The sequence below is a fragment of the Pundamilia nyererei genome, unplaced genomic scaffold, assembly GCF_000239375.1.
Source record: "Pundamilia nyererei isolate P.nyererei 1_Seehausen unplaced genomic scaffold, PunNye1.0 scaffold00064, whole genome shotgun sequence".
NCBI classification, from domain to species: Eukaryota; Metazoa; Chordata; class Actinopteri; order Cichliformes; family Cichlidae; genus Pundamilia; species Pundamilia nyererei.
Window position 1 is genome coordinate 3,125,455 of NW_005187465.1, and position 27,142 is coordinate 3,152,596.

At 39.9% G+C, this 27,142-nt stretch overlaps 2 protein-coding genes across 7 annotated transcripts in view; one reads left to right on the forward strand and one right to left on the reverse strand.

Annotated features, from left to right (window-relative positions):
* The first annotated feature begins 3,928 nt into the window (after nt 1-3,928).
* ccdc61 (coiled-coil domain containing 61) lies at nt 3,929-8,917 on the forward strand. Of its 6 annotated transcripts, none has more exons than XM_013911442.1 (13): nt 3,929-4,016; nt 5,558-5,715; nt 5,802-5,884; nt 6,424-6,594; nt 6,667-6,821; nt 6,912-7,119; nt 7,209-7,309; nt 7,420-7,640; nt 7,740-7,818; nt 7,893-8,090; nt 8,190-8,223; nt 8,438-8,504; nt 8,598-8,917. In XM_013911442.1, the coding sequence occupies exons 2-13, from the start codon at nt 5,568-5,570 to the stop codon at nt 8,690-8,692; spliced, it is 1,560 nt and encodes a 519-aa protein (XP_013766896.1). In that variant the 5' UTR covers nt 3,929-4,016; nt 5,558-5,567; the 3' UTR covers nt 8,693-8,917. The 6 variants fall into 6 exon arrangements, with proteins under 6 accessions (XP_013766896.1, XP_013766895.1, XP_013766898.1 ...); XM_013911441.1 differs by having other exon boundaries at nt 3,930-4,230; XM_013911444.1 differs by having other exon boundaries at nt 3,930-4,230; nt 7,209-7,291; nt 7,423-7,640.
* Nucleotides 8,918-10,659: 1,742 nt separating this feature from the next.
* Nucleotides 10,660-27,142, reverse strand: part of LOC102206383 (transcriptional regulator ATRX-like) — a 21,463-nt gene continuing 4,980 nt past the window's right edge. The window contains exons 8-35 of the mRNA XM_013911435.1: nt 26,743-26,810; nt 24,879-26,641; nt 23,593-23,653; nt 19,540-19,694; nt 19,161-19,337; nt 18,983-19,088; nt 18,659-18,749; nt 18,313-18,498; nt 18,019-18,163; nt 17,696-17,805; nt 16,722-16,865; nt 16,436-16,613; nt 16,201-16,338; nt 14,926-15,101; nt 14,727-14,844; nt 14,502-14,632; nt 14,361-14,425; nt 13,851-13,951; nt 13,607-13,766; nt 13,439-13,530; nt 13,233-13,338; nt 12,964-13,141; nt 12,459-12,650; nt 12,200-12,343; nt 12,043-12,114; nt 11,865-11,960; nt 11,252-11,380; nt 10,660-11,166 (exon numbers count right to left, since the gene is read on the reverse strand). Coding sequence (XP_013766889.1) covers nt 11,083-11,166; nt 11,252-11,380; nt 11,865-11,960; nt 12,043-12,114; nt 12,200-12,343; nt 12,459-12,650; nt 12,964-13,141; nt 13,233-13,338; nt 13,439-13,530; nt 13,607-13,766; nt 13,851-13,951; nt 14,361-14,425; nt 14,502-14,632; nt 14,727-14,844; nt 14,926-15,101; nt 16,201-16,338; nt 16,436-16,613; nt 16,722-16,865; nt 17,696-17,805; nt 18,019-18,163; nt 18,313-18,498; nt 18,659-18,749; nt 18,983-19,088; nt 19,161-19,337; nt 19,540-19,694; nt 23,593-23,653; nt 24,879-26,641; nt 26,743-26,810 — 5,166 coding nt within the window. The 3' untranslated portion in view covers nt 10,660-11,082. The remainder of the gene's footprint in view (nt 11,167-11,251; nt 11,381-11,864; nt 11,961-12,042; nt 12,115-12,199; nt 12,344-12,458; nt 12,651-12,963; nt 13,142-13,232; nt 13,339-13,438; nt 13,531-13,606; nt 13,767-13,850; nt 13,952-14,360; nt 14,426-14,501; nt 14,633-14,726; nt 14,845-14,925; nt 15,102-16,200; nt 16,339-16,435; nt 16,614-16,721; nt 16,866-17,695; nt 17,806-18,018; nt 18,164-18,312; nt 18,499-18,658; nt 18,750-18,982; nt 19,089-19,160; nt 19,338-19,539; nt 19,695-23,592; nt 23,654-24,878; nt 26,642-26,742; nt 26,811-27,142) is intronic.

Sequence of the window (27,142 nt, forward strand, 5' to 3'; positions counted from 1 at the left end):
AGCACCGTTCACTTAAGCGCTGCAGATCTGCGTGTGCTCATTCCATGGATGTTCTGAACAATGACCAGCCAAAGGAAGCCTCTTGATTTTGTGTCTGTGAGTGTGTGTGTGTGCGCGTGTGTGTGCAGAGAGACTGTCTGATGTTTCATCTGTCAAACACTCACATCATCATCCCTCTTCTCACCGCCTCCTCCTCCGAGCACACCCTGATTGGTGCAGTCAACTCTTCATTTGTAAAAGTGCTTTTTTTTCTTTTCTGTCATCAAACACCAGTTTAACATTAAAAAAAACAACTCACGTTTGCTTCAAATAACTGATCGTGTGGTCATTTGCTTTCATCAAAGCATGGGACAAGAATTTCTTCTGATAAAGTAAAACTAACATTAACCTCTTAAGCCCCAAGCCTAACTGATCTCCTGCCTTTTGCCCCCGCATCAGGGGGCGTTGGGGCTTAAGAGGTAAAAAAAAAAAACATTGTAGTAACAGGATTAGAAGCTTGCAAGTTCTGCTGAATTAATCAAAGTGGGCAAATTTTAGTTTCCCCTGCTCTCTTGTTGCCAGTGCTCAGGTGTCATTTCCACACCCACTTAGAGTGCTTTTTTGTTATCGCTGCAGACTGTGTGGGAGGATTTGTTGAGCATGGCTATCGGTTCCTCTGTCTGTTCGTTCCTTTAATCTTGTCTGGCGCTGCAGGTAAGGGCATGGGGTTCCCCGCGCCTGCCGACTAATGGCTGCACGTCAGCAGCGGGCAGGTGTGGAAAACAGACAGTCCATCTGCCTTGTCACGCAGAAAAGCAGCAAAGCAACAATTTCTCTTGATGCTGGTGTTTCAAACGATAAAAAACAAGATTTAAGGCAATCAGCTTTCACAAGCAAACAAGACATAAAAGATCACATTTGTGGAAACTTGATCATTTTACAATACTTAAAAGTGCATAAAATACTAACTACTTGCTTAGCTTTAAAAAGATAGAAGTGAAAAACGAAATATAGTGCTGACAACAATGCAACAAATAATCATCTACAGAAACACTGACCCTGCTAACACAGTGATTTTCAGCTGGGGTAAGGTTGACTGTGTTCTCTCTTGGCTTTTCTTGTTTCTCTACTCTGTCCTCTCTCCTCCTGCCTTGGGCCCATGAATGTATTTCAGTTCAACCTTGTTGAAGTAGATTTCCAATTCCTAAAATATAATAAACCTCCTCTGTTCTCTGTCCATCGGGACAGCAGGCCTGCTAGAGAGGCTATCATTGAGGATGCACAGATGTATCCTTTGCATTAGTATTTTTACCTGAAACATATAGAAGGAACACTGTATACAGCTGAAATTTACAAACTGTGGAGGGCAAATGGGGTCTTCAATCAGCTAGTCTTTTGTATTCACACATTCATTCGGGTATTTTAGATGATTTATTATGTGATCAAACATTCTGACCTTCACTGTCTGTGTGTGTTTTACTCTTGTTTTGATTAAGACTAATTAATTCTTTTTTTTTTAAGTCTAACACTGTTGTACCTCATAAATCAGATCTGAAAATGCAGCTGGTTAAATTCATGACGCGATCATGACACACACATCAAACTGAGGATGTCTCATCTTTCTAACTGCTTGTTGTGTTGACTCCTCTCTCTTCATGTCTCTTCCTCTCCTCCTCCACTCTTACCACTAATGGGAGGGACTAAGATGCCAGGGGAGGAGTCTAGGAGAGGAATCAAAGACGTCCAACTGCCAGCAGGATTTAATGTTAATGTAATGCGCAAGTTTGGCTGCCACTGGCACACCATCCAGATTTACTTTACAGGTTTACGCAGACACACAACCAAGTAAGTAGTACAGTGGGAACATTTTCCAGCATGTAGCCAATCAAAATAAATAAATGTCAATAAAAATATTGAACTTTAAAAAAAAATGTGCAAAAAATGCAGCTAAAGCTATCTTGCTGGACCTTAAGGGCCATCCTTCTCTGTACTGACCATAACTGTCAATCTTAATCTGTTATCCGGAGTTAATGAAACAGTCGCACATAATGTCACTAAGGGCTCAGTGTAAATTTGTCAAAACCTTAAATTGCTGATATCAGTATGAGATAAGCTACAATGGTTAATATGAAGCATTATTCATTCCATTAATGCTTCATATTAACCATCATTACCATCCATCTATTTGCTTCTGCTTCTCCAGTTCAAGGTCACATGGGTGCTGAAACCTAACCCAGCTGTCACTGGACAAGAGGCAGGATACACTCTGGACAGGTCACCAATCTGTCACACCATCATTACCAAATAAACACTTAAATTAAATTAATGGGGTAAATATTTTGAAAAATTTAACAAACAGTTAATAACTGATGTATAAAACATTATATTAGTGACTATTATAATGTTACAACTGATGTTTCTGAATCTTTGTAAATGCTCATTATCAACTATTAATAATGACAATATCATAGCAGAAAGAATATATCCACTTTTCATATACTTTTCCTATTGTACCATTTTAGTGATACAATGTCACTTTTAAACTGATCAACCCAGAGGGGATGTCCATATTTTTAGCTTGTAATTGGTAGAGGCATGTGTTTCCTGAAATAGTGAGCAGGTCAGCTCAAGACAGAAATGTCAGACATCTCTGGCTGAGGCTGGAGAAAACTGCGTTTGTGTTTGGCTCTGCAGTGCAGGTGGGGATAATGTGTAATGCTGGATTTACACTGCATGCCATTATGAAGCTGAGGCCATCATCAAACTATTAACAAAATATGGTATGTGCAGAAAACAGTAGTGACTTATTTAGTGAAGCATAGTGTTTACACTACTTTAAATTTCCATTCATGTAAACTCATTCTGCCTGACCACTTGCTGATGTTTCATTTAAGTCATAACAAGTTCCCAAAACTTCTTTAGTACGCATACAATCCACGTCACACTGCGCTGATCCCAGTGTGTGTGTTTTATGTCCTTTCAGACAGACAGCGAGCACCTCACACTTCAGACTCAATCACTCAACTTATGGGCGAACACTGTCTCCATGGTAACAGTTCCTCACCCAGATTGAGCGAAGGCAAGCAGAGGTCAGGTTGTCCAAACGTTTAGGGGGAGGCACTTGTTTCTGACAACTAATATTAACCACTTAACCAACCAGTGGAAAGTAAACACACACTTGAGACAATGTCAACACGGTTGTTTTTCCTTTCTTGAAACACTGAGCTGACAAAATGATGTATTAAATTTTAAAGAAAATTTAACTGGTAGCAGCTTCAGAAACACGAGGAGATCCTTGGTACTGTCTGATCATTGCACAATATAAATATAGTCTAGCAGCACTGTTTGGAATTACTTATCTAGATAAGAGAAACATGTCACACAAGAACTAAAACTTTTCAGTAAAACATTAATTTTATTCTACTAATAAGTGATTTTACTATTATACTAATAATAATACTACATCATTCTAATACAATATATTGTAGAATTATATTATCATAATGTAGACAAGAAATGGTTTTTTGTTTGTTTTTTCAGCATGACAATGATCCCAAACATGCTAGCAATCCAGCAAAAGCATACCTGGATAGAAAAACACACAATGCACACAACACGCAATGCAGTATCAGTCATGGATTGGCCTCCCCAGAGACCAAACCTCAGAATTACTGAAACATTGTGGGAATCTTGTTGCACCTATTTCCCATTTTCCAGCAAAATATGAAGAAATGAGGGCTCATATTTTTTCACATTACTTTATATTGTATTGGATGCTTTTAGCAAATTTTAATAAAGCTAATATTATCATTACTCGTTGTTATTATTACTGTTACATTGTCGCCGTTACACTGCTGCATCGTTACTTGATTAGTCTATCTGACATTTTCGTGCACCGTGAACATTCACCGTATTCCATTTCGTGTGGTTGTAAGAGCAGTGTCTGATCGGTACCTGTGGAGGGCGCCCGCACGCCTGCGAGGCATCGAGCCTTCATCTAATCGAGACAGAGGAAGAGGCGGCAGCGGCAGAGAGAGGTAAAGAAGAAGAATTTAACGGTTCCCGGTTGTTGAACCGCTCCGGTCTCCACGGTGCCCTGCGGCTTATGAACAGTTTGGGGCTTGGGGTGACGGTCATTTAGTCGACTAGCAGTTATAGTTACTTCATTTAGATAGGTCACCACCATGTTTTTACTAAAGGTAGCAATGTTTTGACAGCTTACCACCCTAAAGAGCATCACTGCACGCAGAGGTAACGTTCATTTGTTTGATTGCACATCTAATAACGCTGTGTGGTTGATGTACAGATAGCTCTGTTAGCGCTCTGTGAATCCACTAAAATAATACTTGTGCTAACTAACCATAGTGTCCGTGCTAGCTAACCCTAGCTAGCGCTGGTCAGTTGACCAGAGATGTAACTCTCGCTAGCTGACGGAGAAGTAGGAGAAAATGTTGCACCGTAGTTTAGAACAATGCAATTATCTCTTCCAACGAAACCGTGCTTAAATTTAACGCTGTTTCACTCGAAGTAAATCTTTTTTTCCCATGCGATGTGATAAAATGTTGCACATATCTTATTAGCAGTACCGGAGAAAGTGAAGTCGAGCGCGAAATCTTTCAGCGTTTTAACGCCACAAAAGAGACGCAGTTAATGACGTACTTTATTAAACAGTGGCTTAAGATCATCGTCAAATCCCTCAAGTGCCATACCGTTTGACTGAAGCCATCAATCAGAACTTTTACTGTAACAATGTTGACACCTTTTAAAATGAACTATGTCCGCTGCCGCCCCCTGCGGCTTACTTGTGTAATAGCAGGCTGTGCGAGAGGAGCCGAAAAAAACAAGAGAGAAATGGTTATTGAAGATATCTATTTGAAGATAAGAAATGCATATGTTGTGAATAATATTTTATGCTTTTAAAATTAGGTTCTTAAGGAGGGTATGCCTTGTTTCACTAACCTGTAAAAATATCAACCCTGTGCAATCAATAATGATACAAGCATACATGTTTTTATACACACTAATATATTTATGTTTTATTTATTCGAAATTGTGTTATTAGTCTTTGTACATATGAAAACTATTTAATTAGATATATTGCTCACTTTCTACTGAATGGGACTGCGTACCTTTTTTTTTATTTTTTGTTTAATGACAATAAAAATTATGATTCTGGCTGTGATGCTGAAAAAAATCTTAATGTCACTGTAATAAGACCGAGAATTGCAAACATTCCCAAAATGTTGGGATATTTTTGTGAGATGCACAGAATGATACAATATATTTTTCACAACACATCATTTAATTCCCATTTTATTGTTGAGTATGCATGTCTTCATGCAGATTTTCCCTGTTATCCTTCGAACAATACAGTGTTGAGATTTATCAGTCGCTCAACATGATCTTAAAGGCTCTGCTGTGTGTGAAGAAGCGTGGGTCAGCTCAGGATTACGATTATGCTTTATATTTTGGCTCAGGTGTCAGATGTACGCATACATCTGTCTCTGTTTTAACAGGAAAGGAGTTGGTTGATTCAGTTGCTTCTAATCGATTGGAATAATTTGTTTCTCCGATTTAGAGCCGGAGCAATGGAGGAAGGCTCTGAGCTGATGGAGGATATTGTATTTCGGGGGGTGGAGTTTTCCGTGAAGATGGAGGTGGACAAGGGTTTGCTCATTGCCGAAATCTCTGATTCAATGACAGCGGATCAGTGGAAGGGGGAGTTTGATCCAGCATGTAAGTGGCGTATACATCTCAGTTTACTTATCACTATAGCCAGTCATTCATGCTGTTTAACTTTAACTGCTTTTTCATTTATTTAGATATTGAAGACCTCACTCGCAAAACTGGCAACTTCAAGCAGTTTCCTATTTTCTGTAGCATGCTGGAATCTGCAGTGAGAAAGGTGTGTGTGGGGGGATTAGAGGCAGAACGAATGTAAACACAGTTAATAGATGAATACAAAGAGACAGATTTCCCTGAGGCTGTGTGAGCCGAAGAAGAGACTCGGTTGTGTTCATTGTCTCCACTTAAGCGAAAAATGCCCAGTTATCCCAGGATGTCCTACTCCCTTTTTCCTTTTAATTAACGTGTAGTAGCAGGGGGGGAAAGAAGGAGCCTGGAGGAAATTAGGAGAGACAAACTGAATTTTTGGCACATTTTTAAGTCTGCGGCAACTAAATTGTCATGAAAGCAAGGTATACACGCACACTGTAAATGTTAAAGCTAGACAGAAAAACATGCTTTCTGATATAGCTGAAGATGCATTATTAGAAAATTAGATCCATGATCATTAGAAGAGATGGCTGATATTTTTTGCCATTAAATTGCTGTAAATTGGGGGGGTAAATATAAAATCAGGAGCCTACAATCATAAGACTGTTCCCTAAGGTGATAATGGCATGTTTTATTATTCTGATTGTTGAAAGAGATGCTTCTTTGCAGACGAGTGACTCTGTTACGCTTGACCTCCTGACCTATGCTGACCTGGAGCTACTGCGAAACAGAAAAGCAGGGGTGGTCAGTCGTCCTCGCAGCCATCAGCAGCCATCTGCTCTCACCGCCAAAAGATATCTCATTCTCATATACACAGTGGAGTTTGACAGGTTTGCTCACAGCTTTGCTGCTTTATGCCCTCTGCGTCTGTAGTAGAAGCTGTGCTGATGTTCTGATTTTCTGTCCATGTGTAGAATTCACTACCCTCTACCTCTGCCCTATGTGGGAAAGCCTGACCCAGCTGTCCTGCAGAAGGAAATCAGAGCGCTCAGGGCTGAGCTCAGTGCTCTCACCTCTCACGGAGTTAGCAAATCTGCAGATCTAGAAATACAGCGGCTACGAGCAGAGTAGGTTTAATCTCTACCAGTGTTACCAATATTAGCAGATGCTGGCAGTTTTCTTCTTCTCTTTTTTAAATGTCTCCTGCTGTTTTCAAGGCTGGCTCTGGTTAAAGAGGAAAAGGAGAGCATGGCCAAGGTTCTGGAGCGACTGCAGTTGAGTGGAAGTGATCCCACATCTGGACGAGAGGACTGGAGAATGAGAGATGTGGTGAGGACGCTGGAGGAGCAACTTGTCAAGGAAAGGGCCAAAAGTCAGCGCTCGATGAGCAAGAGATGTCAGGAGCAGCGACTGCTAGTTGAGCAGGTGATGCTTCTTTGTTTTTTTTAACCCGTGTAACGCCCCCTTTTTAAAATAAATCAGTAGGTTTTAACTTTTTCTTCTTTCCCTTCCAGTTAGAGGAGCTGAGAGCATCAGAGTGTGCTCTCCGTGTTCGTGTCAAGAGTCTCACCAATGAACTGGCGTTACTACGGAGAGGGTTAGACAATCTAAGCGTGTACTATATCTTTACTTTCTCTCCTTCATACATTCGCTTACACGCTTAAAATTTCAAAAACCAAATCAGTCACCCACTGAACACTCGTGCTGTTTTTCTTGTGTATGCAGCAGAGTGACTCCTGTGTCGGGTCGTATCAGCTCACGGGTAGATGGAGAAATTTATCGCTCCCTTTCTCGGGAGAGAAGGTCTGGGTACGGGACAATCAGGGCTCGCTCGGGATCTAGAGAACGTACAGAGGATAGAGGACAGAGGTCGGTGGAAAGAGGAAGACGTGCAGACTCCTCGGGACCGCGTGCTCGCATACCCAGGCCATCACCTTCCCCCACAGGTTCTACCTCTTCTCCTGATGTTGTTTCTGTGAATGAGTTCTCAGTAATTAATCCCACTGATAAAGATTTGTACTTGATAAGCACTTCTGTTTTTGCAGGGTCACGGGTTCCACGCTTTGATCCAACAGCATATATCCAGGACAGGCAGCGCAGACAGAAGGAGGCAGAAATCAAAAAGTTGGTTTCCTCACTTTGTGAGTATACGCCAGTACTCCGTGTAGTAGCTGCTCAAGCATGTTTTTCTGTGTCAGACAGAGGAAGGTGCGAAGGGACATGCTGGCATCACCCGTGCTCCCCGAGAGAGGCCGTTCACGTTCCAGAGAAGCCTATCCTCAGCTGACCCGGTCAGGCAGCAGAGGCAGGAGTTTATCTATGGAGCGGCGAGGGAGCAGGAACTCCTCTGAAAGCTCGTTAGTGGACATGGATGAAATGACCAAAACTCTGTACAGGTGATAGTACTTTGGATGGATTTGTGAAGGCCCTGTGGGTGTAGCTGGCTATTTTAATGTCTGGGTTGTTTTTTTGTTTTTTTTCTTTCATGTTTTCAGAGGAAGAAAACAGACTTACAATGGACCCAATGTAGTGAGTAATGACTTTCCTGTTATTTATTTGTTGTCCTCTCCTGTATGTATTTGAAAAGAGCTGATACCAGCCTTTTTAGGGTATGAAAGCAGTGCAGGTAGTAGATGTTAGTGGAATTAAATCACTGAGAGTTATAGTTTTTAATGGTTTTGTAGCCACTAAGTACAGAATATTACAGGCCTTAACATTTACAGTGCAATTTATCTGTCTCTAGTCCAGGGGAGGCCTTCTGTCCAGGAAGCCATTATGCAGCACACCAACACTCAGAGTCAAAGACAAAGGTAACTTGTAACTTTTTTTTTTGGTCCCCATCAGTTTACATGCATTTTTGGTTTTTTAAAGTCTAATTTGTCATTTGTTGTCCCAAACCCCAGAAAGCTCTGTAGATACAGGTGCAGAGCTATCAGAGATTGATGCAAGGCTGCAGGCACTGCAGGAGTACATGAGAGACTTGGATACAGGACATTGACCTGCTGCACAGGATTGTCTGATTTTGTCATCTGCATAAAACTGAGGAAGAAATCCTGATTTGGACCTGAGCTTCGGGTTTAGCAGAGTATGCACTAACATCAGAGACTAAAACTCCCTCTGGAAGCTCAGACTTCTGGAAACTACAGCCATCAATATGAAGGTCATTGGACTACCTTTTTGTGGACTAATTTCTTATGTTTTTATAAATTAACTTAAAATATGATTGTGTCTGTGTGTTGCCAGCTTTTTCCCCCCTTTTTTAAGCCCAAACAAACTGATACATGTGTGTAAAATTTGGCATTGCCTGGTAAATGTTGATCTTTCAAAGGCTTGTTTAATAGTGTGGGCAGAGTTGAGTCCTTTTATATTCAGTCCATGATGCAGAAAGCCATTCCATCACTGGGTTTGCAGGTAGAGCGTTTGTTTATCTATCAGCACGCCAACATCCATGTCTGATCCTTGCTTTCATCATCAGTTTAAAATGCGGAACATTTTTTTACGATTTCTCCGTTAATGAGTTGGTGTTAAAAAAGTGATCCATACATCTTTTGATACATTACAGAAATGTCCATGAGGATGAGTATACCAAAATGTTATAGTACATCCACACATTTAAACATGTAATGGGGCTGTTGTTTCTACCACCCAGTGCTTGCTGGGATGCCTTACAGCTCCTGTGCTCTGAATCAGTGGATGACATAAGTGATACATGGTGGTCAGTTGTTTTCCACCTTTTTAAAAAATTATTATTATTATTTTACCTTGTCTTCCCACTTTGAAGTAAGGATTATCAGTGCATCTCTCAAGTATTTTGTTACCACTATACAGTCTAATTGTTCCACACAGTGCAATACAATACAGCCTTTTCTGCCCTTTAAATTCAGCATTATTTTGATGGTATCACAAACTGATTCCAAACTTGTTAGACATTTCTATAAGGGAACAATATTTACCATAAAAACAATGTTTTAATAGGCTATGCTGATGGTGCATGTAAAGTGTGTAAAAACGTGGCACATTTTTCATAAGAAATTGTCAAATATTTTCTGAAACTGTTGTCTGCAGACTGTTACTAGAACTTTATCCATTGTTTTTATACCACCTAAAATATAATTTATAAGAAAGATATGCTGTGTGTAAGGAGTCTTTTTATAGTTTTATACATACTGCTTTCCTTTGGATTAGTGTTCACTGACAAGAAGCTTGAGGGGTACCTTGAAGATCTTCCAGCACTGCAGCTGGTCTGCTTTCACTAATTAACAAGTCCTCTTCTCAGGCAAACCAGACAGTGTCTGAACAGCTGCCGTGTGCCTAGCAGGACACTCAGGAGGGGAAACATGAACACCTTATGTTGGTTTATGCCATGCAGAAATTTGGCACTCACTCACATCCACAATGTGTTGCAAGCTTCACCTTTTTTACACAAGAATGCAGACACAGATTAAAAAAAGATTAGTGTAAGCCATATATTTGTTTTGTTTTTTATGGCAGGTCAACCCTTTATGTGCCATACAAGTAGCTTCTTCTGTCTGTTTGATTTGGCAGATTTTTTTTTTTAAACATGGGACACCCTGACACAACACCAAAGGGATTTGTGTCTCCTGGGACTGAACAGGGGATCTTTCACTTGTTAGCCAAATGTATAACCACTAGACTATGGACTATCTACTACTGTCAACAAATCTAGAACAATTTCCCTTGTGGGATCAAAAACATAGCCATCTGGTACAGCTTTATATGATTCAAAGTTCAATACTGGGCCTTGGTTCCATCATTTTACATTCATCTTTTGAAACAAACCCTTTAGCTCTTTTTCAGCTTACATTGTAAACAGAAGATTTATATGTTTGACCCTAATAGGAACACTTATGTCATACATATTAAATAGTTGGGGAAAAAATCCTCTTGACACAGAACATTCAAAGTAGCCTGAAGCCTGGATTAGATGTACAAACACTGACCTCGTTATTTGAAAAGTCATATTTAATGATCAATACCATCAACATGTGACAGGAGATAAGGAAAATATAAAAGGTGCACTTTAAAGCATGAAAAAAGTAAGTGTCTACTATATGACTTTAATTTAATATAGAAAAATATTAGAAGAGTTAATCAACAGGTCAAGGATTAAGGCACATACCAGTGTTCACCAGTTAGCTTTTGGTAGCAGCGAAACAGCCAAGCAACTGAACAACTACATGATAATGTTTCCTGTGAAAAGGCTGAAAAAGTGCTAAACCAAAGTGACACCGCTGGCCTGTTGTTTACGTTTAAACAACTTTGGAAGCTCAGTGCAAACTACTCTTGTAAAACATTCAATCTTCTGGAGGAAATAAGTAATAAAACAAAAACTACAACTTTCTCCTCCTACAAAGATAATTTTCTTGCTCAAGTCTGTCCAGGCTGCTTCACAGTCATCTGAGTCGCATCATTTCTTCGACTGTTCAGTATGCTTTGTATTCTGAATGTGAGCTAAGAAGGGGAATGATGGAAAAAATGTATATTAGTACAATAGTACGTACACACAGGTGCACTCACAGGTGTACAAATTACTTACTGTTTGTTGCTGTCCAAGAGCGTCTCGATAAAAAGCATATAAATGTTCCTGCTTCTTCAGATCGTATTGTCTCCAGACCTCAGCTTTGCTCTTTACCTCGGCCTCAGGCAACTGGGCGTACTGCTGCCGCTGTAACAGAATATTTTGAACTCAACTTACATAAGTTTGCATTGTGAGTCGTCTGAATTTTGTTATCTGCCACTGCCTTGTGAAAACGCTGGTTTTAAGTTGATCCAGGATTAGCTGATCTTGTTAATGCAAATCCTATTTATTCAGTGACTCAAAGCCACAAGAGCGTATGAACAGCCAAGATAAAATTATTGACCAGAGAACACAATCCAACATCAGAAACACTGCGGAGCTGGAGGACAAAGAAGTGTTTACTGACATTAATGACACAAAACAGTGCCAAAAACTGACCGACATTCATAAAAGGCCCAGCATGGCACTGAATGAATTTTTTTACAAGTACAGCTATGCAAAAGATTTTGCAAAATATGTTTCAATTTTAAAGTGAATTAAATACTTTTTAAAACTAACATAAATCAACATTTAAAGAACTTTATTTTCCTTAAAAAAATGCCCATCGCCACAGGATATGAGGGTCACTCACCATTAGAAACATGTATTCCTCAACAGTGCGAATCCTCATTTTCTGCAGTGCCGCGAAGGTCACTGAAACAGTTGTTCTGCTTTTGTTAAGCAGTTCCTGTAGAGACATTTTTACTTAATATATAATATAAAACACAAATGTTACTAAACAGTGAGGCGATAAAATGACATATTTATACCAATAGCTGCTCATTGGTTTTTAAATCCAAATCATCTTGGTGAGAGGTCTCTGGAACACTGGCTGGGTGTGACTGAGTAAAGACAGACAGTTTTACTCATATGCATATGATGTAAAAGGTGGGGATAATCAGTGCTTTGCAGTGAGCAGTCCTGTACCTCAGCTTCATACTCATCCCAAGCAGCTTTCCGTTCTGCCTCACTGAGCTCCTCGTCTTGTTTATGGTCCAGCAGGGATTCGTGCTCATGGTAAGTCACTATGTGGTCTTTGCAGTCTTCTAACAGCTGTGCCAGAACCGTATCCTGAGAAACATACGAGAAGTTATCTAGTGCTGCAAAATCTTAGTCAAACACCTGCGTGGTGTTTGACTAAGATTAAGACTGTAAGATTGAGACTGAAAATTAAGACTGTCGTTACCATTGGCAACACAGAAGCCGGTCTTTTGCTTTTCTTAGAGTTTGGATCGTTGAGCAGGTCTGGCTCGAATGTGTAAAGTTCAGTCAGCTCATGAAAGGTGAAGTGTCTCTCAATCTGCTGCTGATCTACTACTCGGAAGGAAAGCGACTGCTTGGTCACCTGCCGATCGTAGATTTTCTCCTCCATGGTGCCCTGAAGATGACAACAATCACAATAACTAAATAAAAGAGTTGCAGCTGCAAGAATTAGTCCATATAAATTTTTGCATCGCTTTTCAGTTTACGTCTGATGTTGTTTTAATTTGAAAAGGACTATTTAGTGACCAATCTTAAACATTTCATCTGTTGATGTAACATGTGCAGAACATACAACAGTGGCACAGTAGAAAAGAAGCACATATGACTTTTAAACAGTGCCGTTTCTTCGAAACTACTAGAGAGGCCACAACTGACTTAAGGTCAAGACTTAGTGGAGCTCAATTTTCTAAATAAAAAAGCAAGCTTACCTGGGCCAAGAAGCGGTACACAAACACTTGTTTCAGCTGACCAAAGCGGTACACTCTGTAAATGCTCTGGATGTCATATGAAGGATTCCATGAGGCATCAAAGATGATCACCCTGTTAGCAGCCACCAGGTTGATGCCAAGTGAGCCGGCTTTTGTTGAGATGAGGAACAATCGGCCGCTAGAATAAAGAGTATTCAAATTCAATCCGAACCTTCTGTTATATCAGTGTAGTTCATATAAAAGATGTGACAGAGAGAGACATTCTTTACCGGACATTTACAGGATTGTTAAACTCATCTGCCCACTTCTTCCTCAGTGTGGCACTGGTGGAACCATCGAAGCGGTAATAATCAACATTTTTAACCCAGCTGCCTGCTGTTAAAATTTAAACACAAGGAAGAAAAAAAAGCATAAAAATATAAACAGGCATTTCCTCTTAACTCATTCTTTTCCTCTCCCATTAATAGAATACTACCTTTGAATGCTGATGGGTCTCTGGCACGGTGAGAATCCGCAAGAAAATCCTCAATCAGGTGTAATGAGATCAGTGACTGACTGAACACAATCCTACAAACGCATTTATGACATTAGACGCTGGCAGATCACTTGTTTAAATCTGCTTCATATCAGAAAACAAACATACACTTTATCCTCCAGTTCTTCAGCCATTCTCAGGATCTCAAACAAGAGCACCATCTTCCCTGAGTGCTCCAGGATTTTGGCATCTCTTTCAGAGAGAAGATCCTTGTACCAGCGCTCATCGGGACTCGGAGGCTTCAAGCTGATGGGTGCGTTCTCTACTGCTAAAGACATAAAATGGGAAAAACTGTAGCACATTTCACAAGCTATATTTGTTGGAGTATTAGTGGCATGTGGAGCTTTTATACCTTCCACTGCACAGACAACTTTGACATCATCAATAATTGGTGTGCTGTTGTGAGTGTTATTCCCTTCTTGTCCTTCGTTCTCTTTCATTCCTTCACACCAGCTAAAAATGAAGAAATAAACATAACCATTGTAGCATATGTATGCATGCTCCACATCTCTTCCTGGACGAGTGGACTAACCTTGATGAAACTTTGCATAAACATTGCCTTAGGGTACTTTGACTACCAAAATCTATATGGCGTATACAAATATTCTATACAAACTCCACAATCACATTTATTAGTGACACTTCCAGAGTTTATACACTTCCTGTCTACACAACATCCATTTTTCAATCTAGATTTATGCATCACGTTTCCTTGGATAGCCAGTTGGTCTACAATCTGTATTTGTTCCACCACTGCTTGAGAATACATCTTAAAGGAAAGGTCTTTAGTATTCCCATAACCCACCAGAATTGTTTTAGGGGTGCTTTAGGCTTTAATGAATAACAAATGAAGAGGTCTTACCTCTCAGCCTCAGTCATAGGGGTCTCTGCATCCTTGGGCAGATCTGCTGCTTTACCTTTACTCTTCTTTGCAAAAGAAAAAGAAAAACATGTTATTTCAGACTAATGAGTAATCAACATGCAGTTACGGAGATCTTTCTACCTTTTTTGATTTGCTCAGGTAGCTGAGCTGAAGGCACCATGGATGAGTCCAAATTCGGCCAAGGACCTGAAAGTCCTTGAACAGGTTTGCTCCAGGCCTCATCTTTTTGCTGTTATGTAAGGAGCTTACACCTGGGAAAAAGCACAACCATCTATAAACTCTTCAAGTAAAAAAAAAAAAGACATCTATTTTAGGTTTATTTTAGGGCACAATACAGATCCGCACCTGTGAAATGGTCAAGGTAGTATCGGTATAGATTATACTGAAGTGGGGAAACCCTCACTGCCAGCACGTACTCATACTTCGGAGGCAGAAACTGTCGAAGCTCCGAGTAATCTCTTCTCTAAGGAAAAGACAAACACAGTATTGTGAGCTGGAATATAAATGCAATGAAGAGAGCATTCAGATGTTCTATTATTTTTACCTGTATGCATCCGCCTAGCACTGAATGCAGTACATGTGCTCGCTTCTTCATGATTCGGACATCTTTCGGGGTGGAGTCAGCGCACTGGCCGTTCTCTATGGGGTTGATGAAGCGGTTCCTGAATTCGCCCAGTGAGCCCAGAAGGTTCTTCTTGATGAAATTGACCATGCAGTGGTCTGGGAACAAAATATGTATTCGCAAAAAGATTTCTAAACAAAACAACTAATAGATTGGGCTAAAAGCCTTTAAAAACTGAGCACATTGTGAAAAACAAATCAAAATTCAGAGTTTTTTGGATGCAAATTTGTCACGTAACGTAAATAAACACTAAAAGTGTCCCAATTTTGCAGAAGATTTGTCCTTAAAAACACACTATGGAAAAAAGGAGTCAACATCAAGCGATGATGAGCTGATCCTGATGTTTCTAAACACGAAAAGGAAGAAACAGAGATTCTGGGTGTGTTCAGTATTCAAGACGAGGCAGTAGCAGGGAGAATTTCATGGTTTGGTATGACGACCGCTTTCAGGAGTGGTCATTTGAGGAGGCAGAGAAATCATTTCAGAAATCATGCCAATATATTCAGTACCGTGGTACGTTTTTGAGCAAGTACACTTTTTGCCAAATGTAGTGGCCTGATTGGTCAGAAAAAAGAGGGAAAAATCAAGCCTGATCTGAACTTTTGTAGTGCCAACACTATGTTATACTTTGACTTGAATCCACATAACGAAATGAAACAAATAAAATAAGTCAAAGCAGAAAATCAGTAGCTTGGCATCACCAGACAGATCTACAAAGGCAGGAAATTCTGGATGTTCTCATGTCTGTTGTCGATGTTCTGAAGCGAACAGAACTACAACCAGAATTTCAAAGGTGTGATATAGTACTGAGCAACAAAATAAATCAAACAAACCACAGCATTCAGGAATGTTAGCAGTAGGTCACACCTGCTGCATAATGAAAGAAGTGGCTGTGGAAGAGCAAACAGACACTTTGCAGCATAGCAAATTAAGAGCTCTCAAACTAGCTTTGTATCCTGGTCAGAAAAAAAGGTTAAAAGCATCGAAACCAAACTACACAACTGGCTTCTGAACACAAATAAAGGAAACAAAATTTGATGACTACAATTACTGCAAATCCTGTTTAAATGGGGACACTTGAGAGAGTAACTCTCAACATCATGCACTTATTTAAACTAATTATAATCCCAATGTTTCTCTGTAATCACTTTAGGACTTCATGGCCACAGTTATGATGACCTAGTGCTGCAGACTTACACTCAACGAGGTTGTTCTGCAGTGGCGTGCCAGTCAGCACCACTCTTCTTTGAGTTTTGATGGCATTCATAGCTTTGGAGATATTAGAGCCATCATTACGCAGGATGTGCCCCTCGTCACAAACCACAAAGTCGGGACCTGAAAGGAAAAACAACATCAGATTCCATGAGCAAAGGCACGACACCTAAAATAGAAAGTCTTTTAATAGTAGCATGCCATAACAAAGTCACTGGACCTGGATCCACAAGTGTGCGATAAAACTCCTCCTTCCACTCGTCGTTGTTGATTTTACAGTCTAATGACAGGATGCGGTACATGTCATACCCCATTATCATCACACCTCCGTCTCTCTGCCACCTCTGCAGAGCTCTGAGTCGACCCAAGTTATGCTTCATTGTAGCCAGTTCTATCACCTGTGACCAATAAGGACATGTTGCTGACACCATATGAGGCAAACCAAAGATTTCTGGCCTTGTTTTTTTATATATATATAATTTTAAATTTTAAATTTCTTTGGTTACCTTGACTTTATCTTCCCCCATGTTGTTTTGCCATTTCCTGAACTCACTGACCCAGTTGAGGATGGTATTAAGCGGACACACAACCAAAGCAGTTCTAAATTTCAGTTCTGTGGACAGCAACACTGTGTGGAGGAACGTCACCACCTGTCAAATGAGACAACTATGAATATGACACATCCAGAAGTGCTGTCCCCTTCTAATGGACAAGTTCATTTAAAACAGACTGAGATTAAGTGAAAAACTTCCCCGTAGTATGACTGATCACATCTTTCATTTCTGTTTTCCGAAATCAACGACTCTGCATTCACTAGGCTAAAGAAGAGAGGGACCATAAAGCCCACAGTGTGTCAACAGTACACAATTCATAAGTCAGCATTCGTGATGCTATAGGGGTGTAAAAGTGAACATAGAATGCATAAGTCACCATAATGCTGAACAAGACAGACAGGTTTTAGAGCAACATTTACTGGCATCCACTTGAAATCTTTTTCAGGGAAGTTCTTACTTATTTCAGTAAGATGACATCAAACCACATTCTACATCTATTACAAGATCATGACTGAAAGCAAAAAAGAGTCAGGCTGCTAAACTAGCCCGAAACAGTCCAGGCCTGTCACCCATTGACCCAACAGAACTGCTCAGAAAAATAGGAAACAGCAATTTGCTAAAAGAAAAGAAAAACATCTCACTGTCTCAAGGCATAAAATGAGCAGATATTTTTATATTTTCAAAAAAACAAATACTCAATTTCAGCATTCGATATGTTCAGTAAATGAACCTAAATAAATGTTCAAATACATAAATAAAAATGCAATCTACTTTTCCTGACGTTTCACACAGTATCACAACTTTCTGAAAAGACCGGGCTGTATCAAAAATGAAAGCACAGACAGAAAATAATCTTTGGTTCAGGGAGAGCGATTTGTGATTCTGTGCAACTAGCATATCAAGGGTGGACGTGTGTGTGTCTTTACCTGCAGAGTCTTTCCGAGGCCCATGCAGTGTGCCAGTACACAGCCTGATCCAGGAGTGGAGTTGGCCTTCTTCACAGACTCACAACAACTATCCCAAATAAACTGGACGCCTTGGGGAATGACATTGTGATTAGGTTTTTGGGGTGTTTTTAAATACATTTTAACAAGCTAAATACAATTAGCTCATATTAGACAAGTTTTCAGAGAGACGTGGATTTCAAACACAAAGTCTTAATGAACACAAAATTAAAAATGTATAATTAATCTAACTGCCCTAAGCATCAACATGATTGCAAAGCAAAACACAAAAGACAGAAACTAACCGTCCACCTGGTGAGGCTTCAATATTGTGACCAGGTTCCTGTGCACCTGAACGAGAGGCTTCTTGGTCTCCTCATCCTGATCCAGGATCAGCTTGGTTGTGACGGGACACGCCACTTGAGACAGCTCATCCTCTATGACAATGATCTGCAACACAAACAAATATGTCCTAAAAAGTTTCACTGCGTTGCATGTGCTGTGCTCGGTGTCCTTGATCTACAGGTACAAGGCATCTTATCAGCATTTCCTGCTCTAAACACTGATTTCTATTGCTATGGTGAAGTTTAGCGCAGTACCTCTCTCCTGTCTTCCATCTGTTGTTCCCTATTTGCCAAACGTTTGCATCTCTCCTCCTCCTCTCTCAGGGCTTCCTGAGTCTCAGCACGAAGGTTTTCATCTTCAATTATTCTGCGAATCCTTTTGCGTCCTTTCGGGGTGACTTTATTTTCGCGGGCCTCCTCAGGTGCATCCTCTTGATCGGTCTGTCCAGAGAACAATCCAACAGTCAGTATGTCAATCAGGCACGAGAGTTGTCTGTTTTGGGTTTTTTTAGACAAGGTTTATGGTATCACACATAAACAGGCCGAGATAAGAAGAATAACACATAAATTCATAAAGAGATAAAAGAGGATAATTCGATACCTTTTCACTGCTGGAGTCTGACAACAAAATGTAAGCCACTTGCGTTTTCTTTTCGTAACCATGAAGCTCATCATTCACCTTTGTGTTTGCTCTGGAGTTAAAAATAAGAAAGTATGTTTTCAAAAAAAGAAGGAAAAAAAGAAAAAGAAATTGTGCCGATCAGGTTATCCAGTAAATCTAAAACTACTAAGCTGCTTGCTCAAATCTAACCTTTGCGTTCTTCTTTATATTATTTTCAGGTCTTTACAATTTGTGCATTGGCACGGTATAAATTTAACTGAATTGAACGCTGATTCTTATCAGTGGAAGTTGAAATAAACATACTTTTTGAGCTTGTCTTCACCAGCCTCGTCACCCGACTCGCTCAGCTCCTCACTCATCCCAGCATCTTCATCCAGCTCATCGCTGTCGGCCTCACTTTCACTGTTGGCTTCACAGAAATCAAAGTCAGACGAGATACTCATCTCCTGTTCCATCTGATCACTGTCTAAGTTATTCTTACAGCTCTGATTTTCTTTCCTGGCTCCTCTTTTGCGCTCCCGTTTTCCATCTTTGCTCTTTGGTGCATCCTTGTTACTTGATGTTCCCTCATCTAAGATAAGTTTGTGACGGAGGAGGTGGTGCCTGGAGATGGGCCCATCAGAGTAGTAGTCAGATGAATCTTCGGTAAAGTCTTCCCCTGTATCAGAGACATATTCTATCATTATTATTATTTATGCTCTTTAACCACCCCAAGTGATATAACAGCCCTCTGCCACTGGGATAGCTTCGCAATTTTGTATTAATCTCATAACTGAGATACTGGTTAAATAAAATCTGGAAAATCTATTCATAAGGAAATGCACAAGATTAAAACTTGTAATACCAAGAAAAAAACTTACCATCTTCATCTGTTCCACTACCGTCATTGCCTCGTTTGATCTCCTTGTCACTCAGTGAATCAGATTCATCCTCCTGTGTTTCTTCATCTGAAGAGATATCATCACCCGAGGAGTAGTTGGATTTAATTTGGGCCAATAGCAATTTCTTAGCGATTCTTTCAAAAGTAGAAGAGAAGGAAAAGGCACCTGAAGTTCATTTCATGATCAGTTTCATTGTCTTCAGCTGGATATTTTTACACTTATTGTTACACATTACAACAGAATATGGTAATATTTGGGCTATATTACACAGAAATGATAATTTAAGTGCTCAGCTGCCAATATTCCAAAAGCTGGTGGCATTAAAAAGAAATCGGCTATATATGGTGAGTCGCTTCTAGTGGATCCGCATTATGTCTTTAAGTGATGAGCCCAGTTTGAAGCTCTTGTAGTTGCTTCACAGACCAATTAAAGAGAACTGCCACAACACTGAAAGACATATTCAAAACATTAGTATAGAAAGCAAAAGAAAAACGAGACAGAGGCATTTTTAAGAGTAAGAATTTATTACGACAAACAAGGATTCTTGACACACAAAAACAATAGTCTCAAACTCTCAATAGTTTGTTCGCCCTTGGGAAATCGCGAGTAACACTTTTCTTTCTTTTTCCCTTCTTTTTTTTTTCCTTGCTCGACTCTGACAGACATATGTTTGCAAAAATGACATTATGTTCATGTATTCCGCTCATCCTTTAAACTGTGACAGCTCTGATTTGAAGATCTAGAATCTTTCGAGGCGACCAAAAGGCAATATAATCATGATTCTCCCAATTTTCTTGAAAAAGGGGGACAAATTACACGTGGGACACAAAAACAGAAAATTACTGTACATAAAGATTTACTTAGAATGAAACATTAACTTTTTTTTTCCCTACCCCAGGGGGTATCACATTTCAAAAATGGCTGAAGTATATTCAAACTGCAGTAAAATTCACGTAAAAAAAAAAAAAAAAACATGTAAAAAGTTCATTGTTTTAATACCATGTGGTGTTTTGAAGAATATATACAATAAATAACCCCTTTAAACTCCATTTACGTGGACCCAACACTGCATGAGTCGTATCTGGCTCGGGTTTGTCTACTGCATCCTACTTCAGCCATTTCTCCCACAGGGTTGACCCTGTTTTCAAGTAGGCCATAATCCAGGTCAGTGGACATCGGATAAGCACCACTTTCACTGATACCAAATCCAACGTCCGGTGAGAACTTATTGTTAAAGTACACACAGTACAGAAATGTTAGACGACAGCAGCAGGAACAGATGAGAGTCTTGAATCTCATTTGATATGTTTCAAGTTAGAAGAAAGACGCAGCAGAAAGCGCAAAGACACTGAAATGAAAATGAACACAGCCACATGCTACGTTTTAGCCCAGTAACTACAAACAATGTAAACTTTACATTTCTGCTGACCATTTTCCCCATGATAAAGTTGCACTACAACTACACACAGACGTCATGTGATGCTATTCATGTTGATAGGAGGCTACAATATCCCAGATTTAAGTGACTGTCGCCTAACAGCACTGCATTCACTGCTGTGCTGTCAGAAAATCCGCCCTGAAAAAAACATGAGAAAACAAACAAGTCACATCAATAAAGACACAGTGTAAACTTGGTTGCTTGTTTTTTGCACTCTAACAACTGTTTCACAGCCCACTCTCATTTCAGATAAAGTAGAAATGATCACCAATTATAATCACTGTTCTGAAATAAATGTTTTCATCTGCTTTACGTGAGTAAAAGCACAAGCTGGGTCTCCTGTTAAGCAGGATTTAACCGGCTGCAAGTTTCAGCCATTACGTTTAATGGTCAGCAGTAATGTATAGTCTGTGTATAGAAAGTGGGCCAAAACACTAGAAAAAGCATAGGTGTTTCTAAAGAACACTGCATAGCACGTACATCATTTGGGAGAAGAGTAGGCCAAATGAAGAAATTTAGATGCGAGGTGTTAAATTAGAGGGGAAAAAAGGAGATTAGGATTCATCTCTGATTGCACTTTACGGTAAATCTTAGCTACTTCAATGGTATTGCACAAATGCTGTGCTATTACTCTGGGCTTAGCCTCCAAGAGCAGTAATCAAATTTCACTCACTTCCATTGGAAAGGGTTGGTATCAGAAAGCTCGACAGAAAGATATTAACAGAGGTAAAGAGGTGGAAAATGAGTGTGAGACGTAAGATAATCTCAGTCAGAAAACAAAAGTAATACTCAAAGTATTCAACTTCTTCGAACTCAGCTTCTACTCCCTACCAATATGTAATAGTTTTCAGAGCTCAAGTGAACTGACTGGATTTCTAGCTTTTATTTGAGACTCCTGACAAACTGAAGCAAGTAATACCTGCATGTCGACACGCTTTGACTTAAGTCATTGGAATGAGCACACAGGAAAGCAAGTGAGTGTCAGGCTGACACAAAGCCTGCTCCAAAGTGCATTAGCTGTGACTGTGGGTGTCAGCGGTGCAGCAGGATTTCAACTTGTTTCCAGAGATGAAGTAAAAACTTGCTCAAAGACAATTGTTGGGAGTCTCCAAACTTTCAAAGAAGGCTGACTACATACCAGATTACAGAGGTATTTTATCAAATTAGATTGTACTAGATTATACATCGTGATGGCTGAGTGTAAACACCAGAGCCTTGAAGGTGCATCAAACAAACACTTAACTATCAAACATGTTAATGAAAAAAAAAGCACATTACTTCTACTGCAGCTGGTGGTTAACTTACCACAACTTGCATAAAACCCAATAGCTGGTTTAGAAGGCTGGGTGCGTATCCTCAGCTCATGATACTGTTTTGAGGTGAGGGCTGTGGGAGACTTTGAGAACTGTTTTGAGAGCTGCTAAACTAACAAAAGTTTGCATTTTTTGTTTGTTGGACTGTGAGAGGAGCCATGTAACAAATCGTGAGACTTACAGACACTCACAATACCATAAAGGTAATTACACTTTGGCACTTTTTTCAAAGTGCAGCAATAAAGTAAACACTTTTATAATGCAACAACTCTGTGGTGTCAAATAAAAACCCATTTGTGTGTGACGTTCAGGTCCTGTGCTGTAGAAAAATTACAAAAAGGGACTGCACGCATCAAACTTTTGGGCCTAAAATTATTCAAAAGCTGAATAAATTGAATCTAAACACATGTACAGAGCCAGGTACGTTGTCTCAGATCAGTTTATTCAAAAACCAATCTTTTTACCATCTAGCAATCTAGCCCACAATTGAATGCTCACACCACAACTGTGACCATTAAAGCTAGGAGCAGGTATTCAAAAAAAAAAAAAAAAAAAAGGTGAAGCATAAAATTTTTAAACATGTTTTGCAACTCTGCAAGCATCGCTCCCCATTTGTAATATAAAACAGAAAAAGGTTTTGATTAAATTATATTGTTTTTAAAGTCATAATATGTGCAGATAATGTTGCTGGCAGGTTTCAAACTTTATCCTTCACCTGGAAAATAACAACACTCCATTTACTTCAGTCAACAGTGCCACTCCATGTTGTTTTTGTGTAGTTTGTAAAAACACAGAATGAACATTACATCGAAGCTCACTTTAAACGTATACTCACAATGAAACCACACCTGTACTCGTGGTGCTCAGGTTAAGCTGTACGCCAAAACAAGCTTCACTGTTCAAATGTATACTTTGACCTCCTTCATTCAAGTGGGTCTCTTAACATCAGCCAAGTGTCCCAGGGAGAATACGCAGGTATGATATAAGAAATAATACTAAAATGTTCTTGTATTTCTAAATGTAAAAAATTAAACAAAGACGAGCAGATTACGTTGCTTATCAATAACAAAAACCACATCACGATTTTATCTCTAGAATGTGTATTTGATCGCTGGGGCCCTACTGCAGCTACGTTTGGGTCGTGTTTGAATTGGCTGTAACTGAGTCCTAATGACATGGGTGTTGCTAGACTTTGCGCAGACGTCAGGATTTGAAGTTGCAGCTTTTCTTCTACACCTAACTTGCTTTACAAATTCTACATCCGGGCTTTTTGAACCGTACCTATTTTCTGGATCATCGTCATCTTCTGCTGCCCATGAGGGCCCAGACTGCTCCTCATCTCCTATAAGAACAAACATCAGAAACATGAATTTCAAAATTAAATTAAGCTACTACGTTTTGAAAACATATATATTGCCAGAAAAAGTGTTTAATGAATGCTAGATTGTGTGGACATTGAAAGAAAATATTCATATTTATTTTTGTCACAGTTCTTACTTCATGATTCATGACGAACCACTAATGACACAAAGTTCTGTTAAAACTTCTTGAGCCATCACTTATTTCTTTATATTTTGCTATGAAAATGGAAAATAGGTTAAACAATTTACTGAAACATGTAAACATACATGGTGACACAATATAAAAGCAAAACAAATGACCACTTTTATTCTTCAACACCATCTTCAGGAATAGTTCTGCAGGCTTCTTAAAGGACATTCAAACAAATCTTTGGATGTTGGCTGCCTTTTGTTCTTTTCTCTATCAATATAATCTCACACTGCTTCAACAATTTTGAAATCCTCTCTCTGGGGCGGCCAATCAATGACTGACAGTGTTCCACTGTGTGTTTTTCTATCCAGATATGCTTTTATTGCATTGGCAGCACCACTGTCTAAAATGCAGTTTCACACCATTAAGAGCTTCCACCATGTTTTTAAAAGGGCCATTTCTCAAAGTTTCCCTTCCTTCTTGACAGTCACTGGTGCTTTTTCAGGTCTTTACTAGATGTTTTTTTTCATGCTTCCTAATCTCTTGACCCAGATACTGTTCATCTGCTGTAGATAGTTTATTTTAGGCCTGCCACTTCTTGTTCTGTCCTTACACTTGCCCTGTTTCCTCAAATTTTCTACTGACATGCTGGATGCCATGTTGAGATACATTGTTCTTGCTCAATAGCTCTTTGGGCATCACTTTGTTGGTGCGAAAATACTATTTTATGCCTGCCAAACTGTGTTAACTTTGGCATTTTTTGTGCAAAAGAAATGGGAACAAGCTGCTACTAACAAAGTGCCTAAAGATACAATTTAAAATTGGTTCTTTGCTAAGTTCTCTGTTATGTGACTGGTTAGTTGACTTTTTTAAGCTTAAATGATTCATAGATCAGTGGTAAGTAGCTCTGGCCAGGTACAAGGACTGGGCTAAAAATGAAAAAGTGCAAAGGCAGCCAATGACCTTCAACAAGCCTGAAGAATTATTGCAGTCTTACTTGTTGGAAGTAAAATATGAAGAATTAAGGGGTGGCTCAAGACTTTTGCACAATGGATCTAGACACCTGTAAAACTCACCTGACGATTGGTGGAATGCAGCTGCTCCTAATAAGGCCACATCTTCTGTGATTGGCTTCATCTTCTGATCACTTCCATCGCTCCCAGAGTCATCGTCATGTTCTTCTTCACTTGATGAGGTCGATGAATCCATTGCTTCCTGACGAGATTTAGTCTTAGCGTCCTCACCTTGTATCCTACTCCGCTTTCTAGCCACACCCTCCTCTCCTCTCTTGACAAGATGAGGCTTCCCTATTGACCTCAGCGTATTTAAGTGTTTTATTTTCTTTTGCGAGTCTTGCTCGTCGCTAGAGGAGTCCGTCCCACTTTCACCGCGAGCTTTGACTCTTCTGTTAGTTGAGTCGGCCTCAGGGGTGCGATCCAGTATCTTGCGTTTCCGCCTAATATTCTCTGGTGAGATTGGAGTGTTCTTATTAAGCCAGAAGAGACATTTTTTCGCCACTTTATTTGGCGACGCTTTACCACCATCTTCATCACTCCGGGGTTCATCAGAACTTTGTGTCATCGCTGCACGCTCAAGCAGAGCAGCAGGGACTTCATCTGAATCAGAGTCGTCTCTTGTCCTGCTCAGACTCTGCTCTTCAGTTGTTTTAGCAGGCACCGTGTTGGGGGCCTCTTCAGTGTCAGAGTCGCTGTCACTGTCTCCTACTGAGAGAGATGTTTTGGTTTTCACATCACTTGGTCGGCGCAAAGGGGTTGTCTTCACCCGAGGAGAACGTCTATTGCCCTGTTCTTCTTCTAGATACAGAGATGCACTGGAGTTGTCATTGCTCATCTTGCTACCACTTGTTTCTTCATCTTCTGATACATGTTTTTCCTTTGACTTCTTATCTTTCTTTCCCTCCTCGGTTTTGGGGGGCGCAGATGATGGCTCCTGCTCCATAGCTACAGGTGTAAGTTGTACTACTAGTTTTTTAGTCATGTCAACGCCGCTTTCAGTAGATTTCAGGCCAATCTTTTGTGCTCTCTGTCTGGCTTTATGTGAACCTGAAACCATCTCCTTGCCCGGACAGTCTTGTAGACTCCCATCTGCAAAGCCCTTGGAGTCAGAGTCGTTATCTTCTAAATGTTCAGCTGCCAATTTCTGCAAGTCACTCAAGCACCTGTCATCAGGTATGTCTATCTCCATTTCTGCTTCTGTTACAAGTCCATCAAAGTGGTCACTAAGCAGTTTTTCCCAATTGCTCGATACATCCAAATCACTGAATTCTTCCTTAAGGCTATCCTCCAGTCCTGCTAGGGATTTTCTCAAGCCTTTAACTACTTCCAAAAATGACTTCAGGTACCTAGTGCGAACACCAGGTGTTGGTTTGTTTTGTGTCACACTATGAATGAAATTGACAAAAGTTTGGTTTAAGGTATTTGTTGAGTCCACTAAATGTTTGGCCTTTTTGGTAATGTCCTTGGAAACCTGCAGCATGCTGTAGTTGAACATCACATTTCCATCCATACCAGTGTGATCCCATTTATCCAGAGAAATGTTTTGAGGTGAGTGTGGTAAAATGTTGAAAATCTCAGATTTCCCCGGATCGACTCGATTCCTCTTGCGCTGCTGTTGCCACAAACGTTCCATGTTCTCAAGGACACTGTCACAAGCCATGACCAGGTCAAAAAGAGGTTCTGGGCTACACACATAGCAGTACCATTTGCTCTCCAAGATGCCCGACAGTTCCTTCCTTCCCAAATTTCTTAAAATGCACTTCTTACAGAAAGCATTGCTACAGAAATCGCAGCAGATCAAGTTGCCTCCTTCAGCACACCACCTGCACAAGGGGAAAAGAGAGATGATAAATGTGGCTGACAAAAGTGAGTTAATGGAAATGTTAATATTTCAGTTAAATGACTGAATGCTACTAAATCGTGCCTGCACTGCTCATCCATCCCGTCACAATCCTTGCTGATGTCATCACTTGAGTAATAGTTGTAGCAAGACTGGCAAAACAAAACATTTAATTAGAAACAGCTCTGAGCAATGTATTATAAACACTAACAAGGTGAAAAATATAATTCTGTTGATGATATCAATATACTTGAGGTCAGGTTTTTTTAATGCATCTTTTTTTTTTTTTTCAGTTTTGCTATTGTGTTCAATCAGGCATCAAACCCAGTGCTGACAAATCAGTCTGGCTCAATATGGTGCATGACAGTAGTTTTATTTTTGTTTTACTGGTATTCATGACAAGAAGCCACCCACACAAGGCCAACAGAATAAACACACATCACCAAGACAAATTATGAGCTGCACCACAAATAAGGACCGAGGT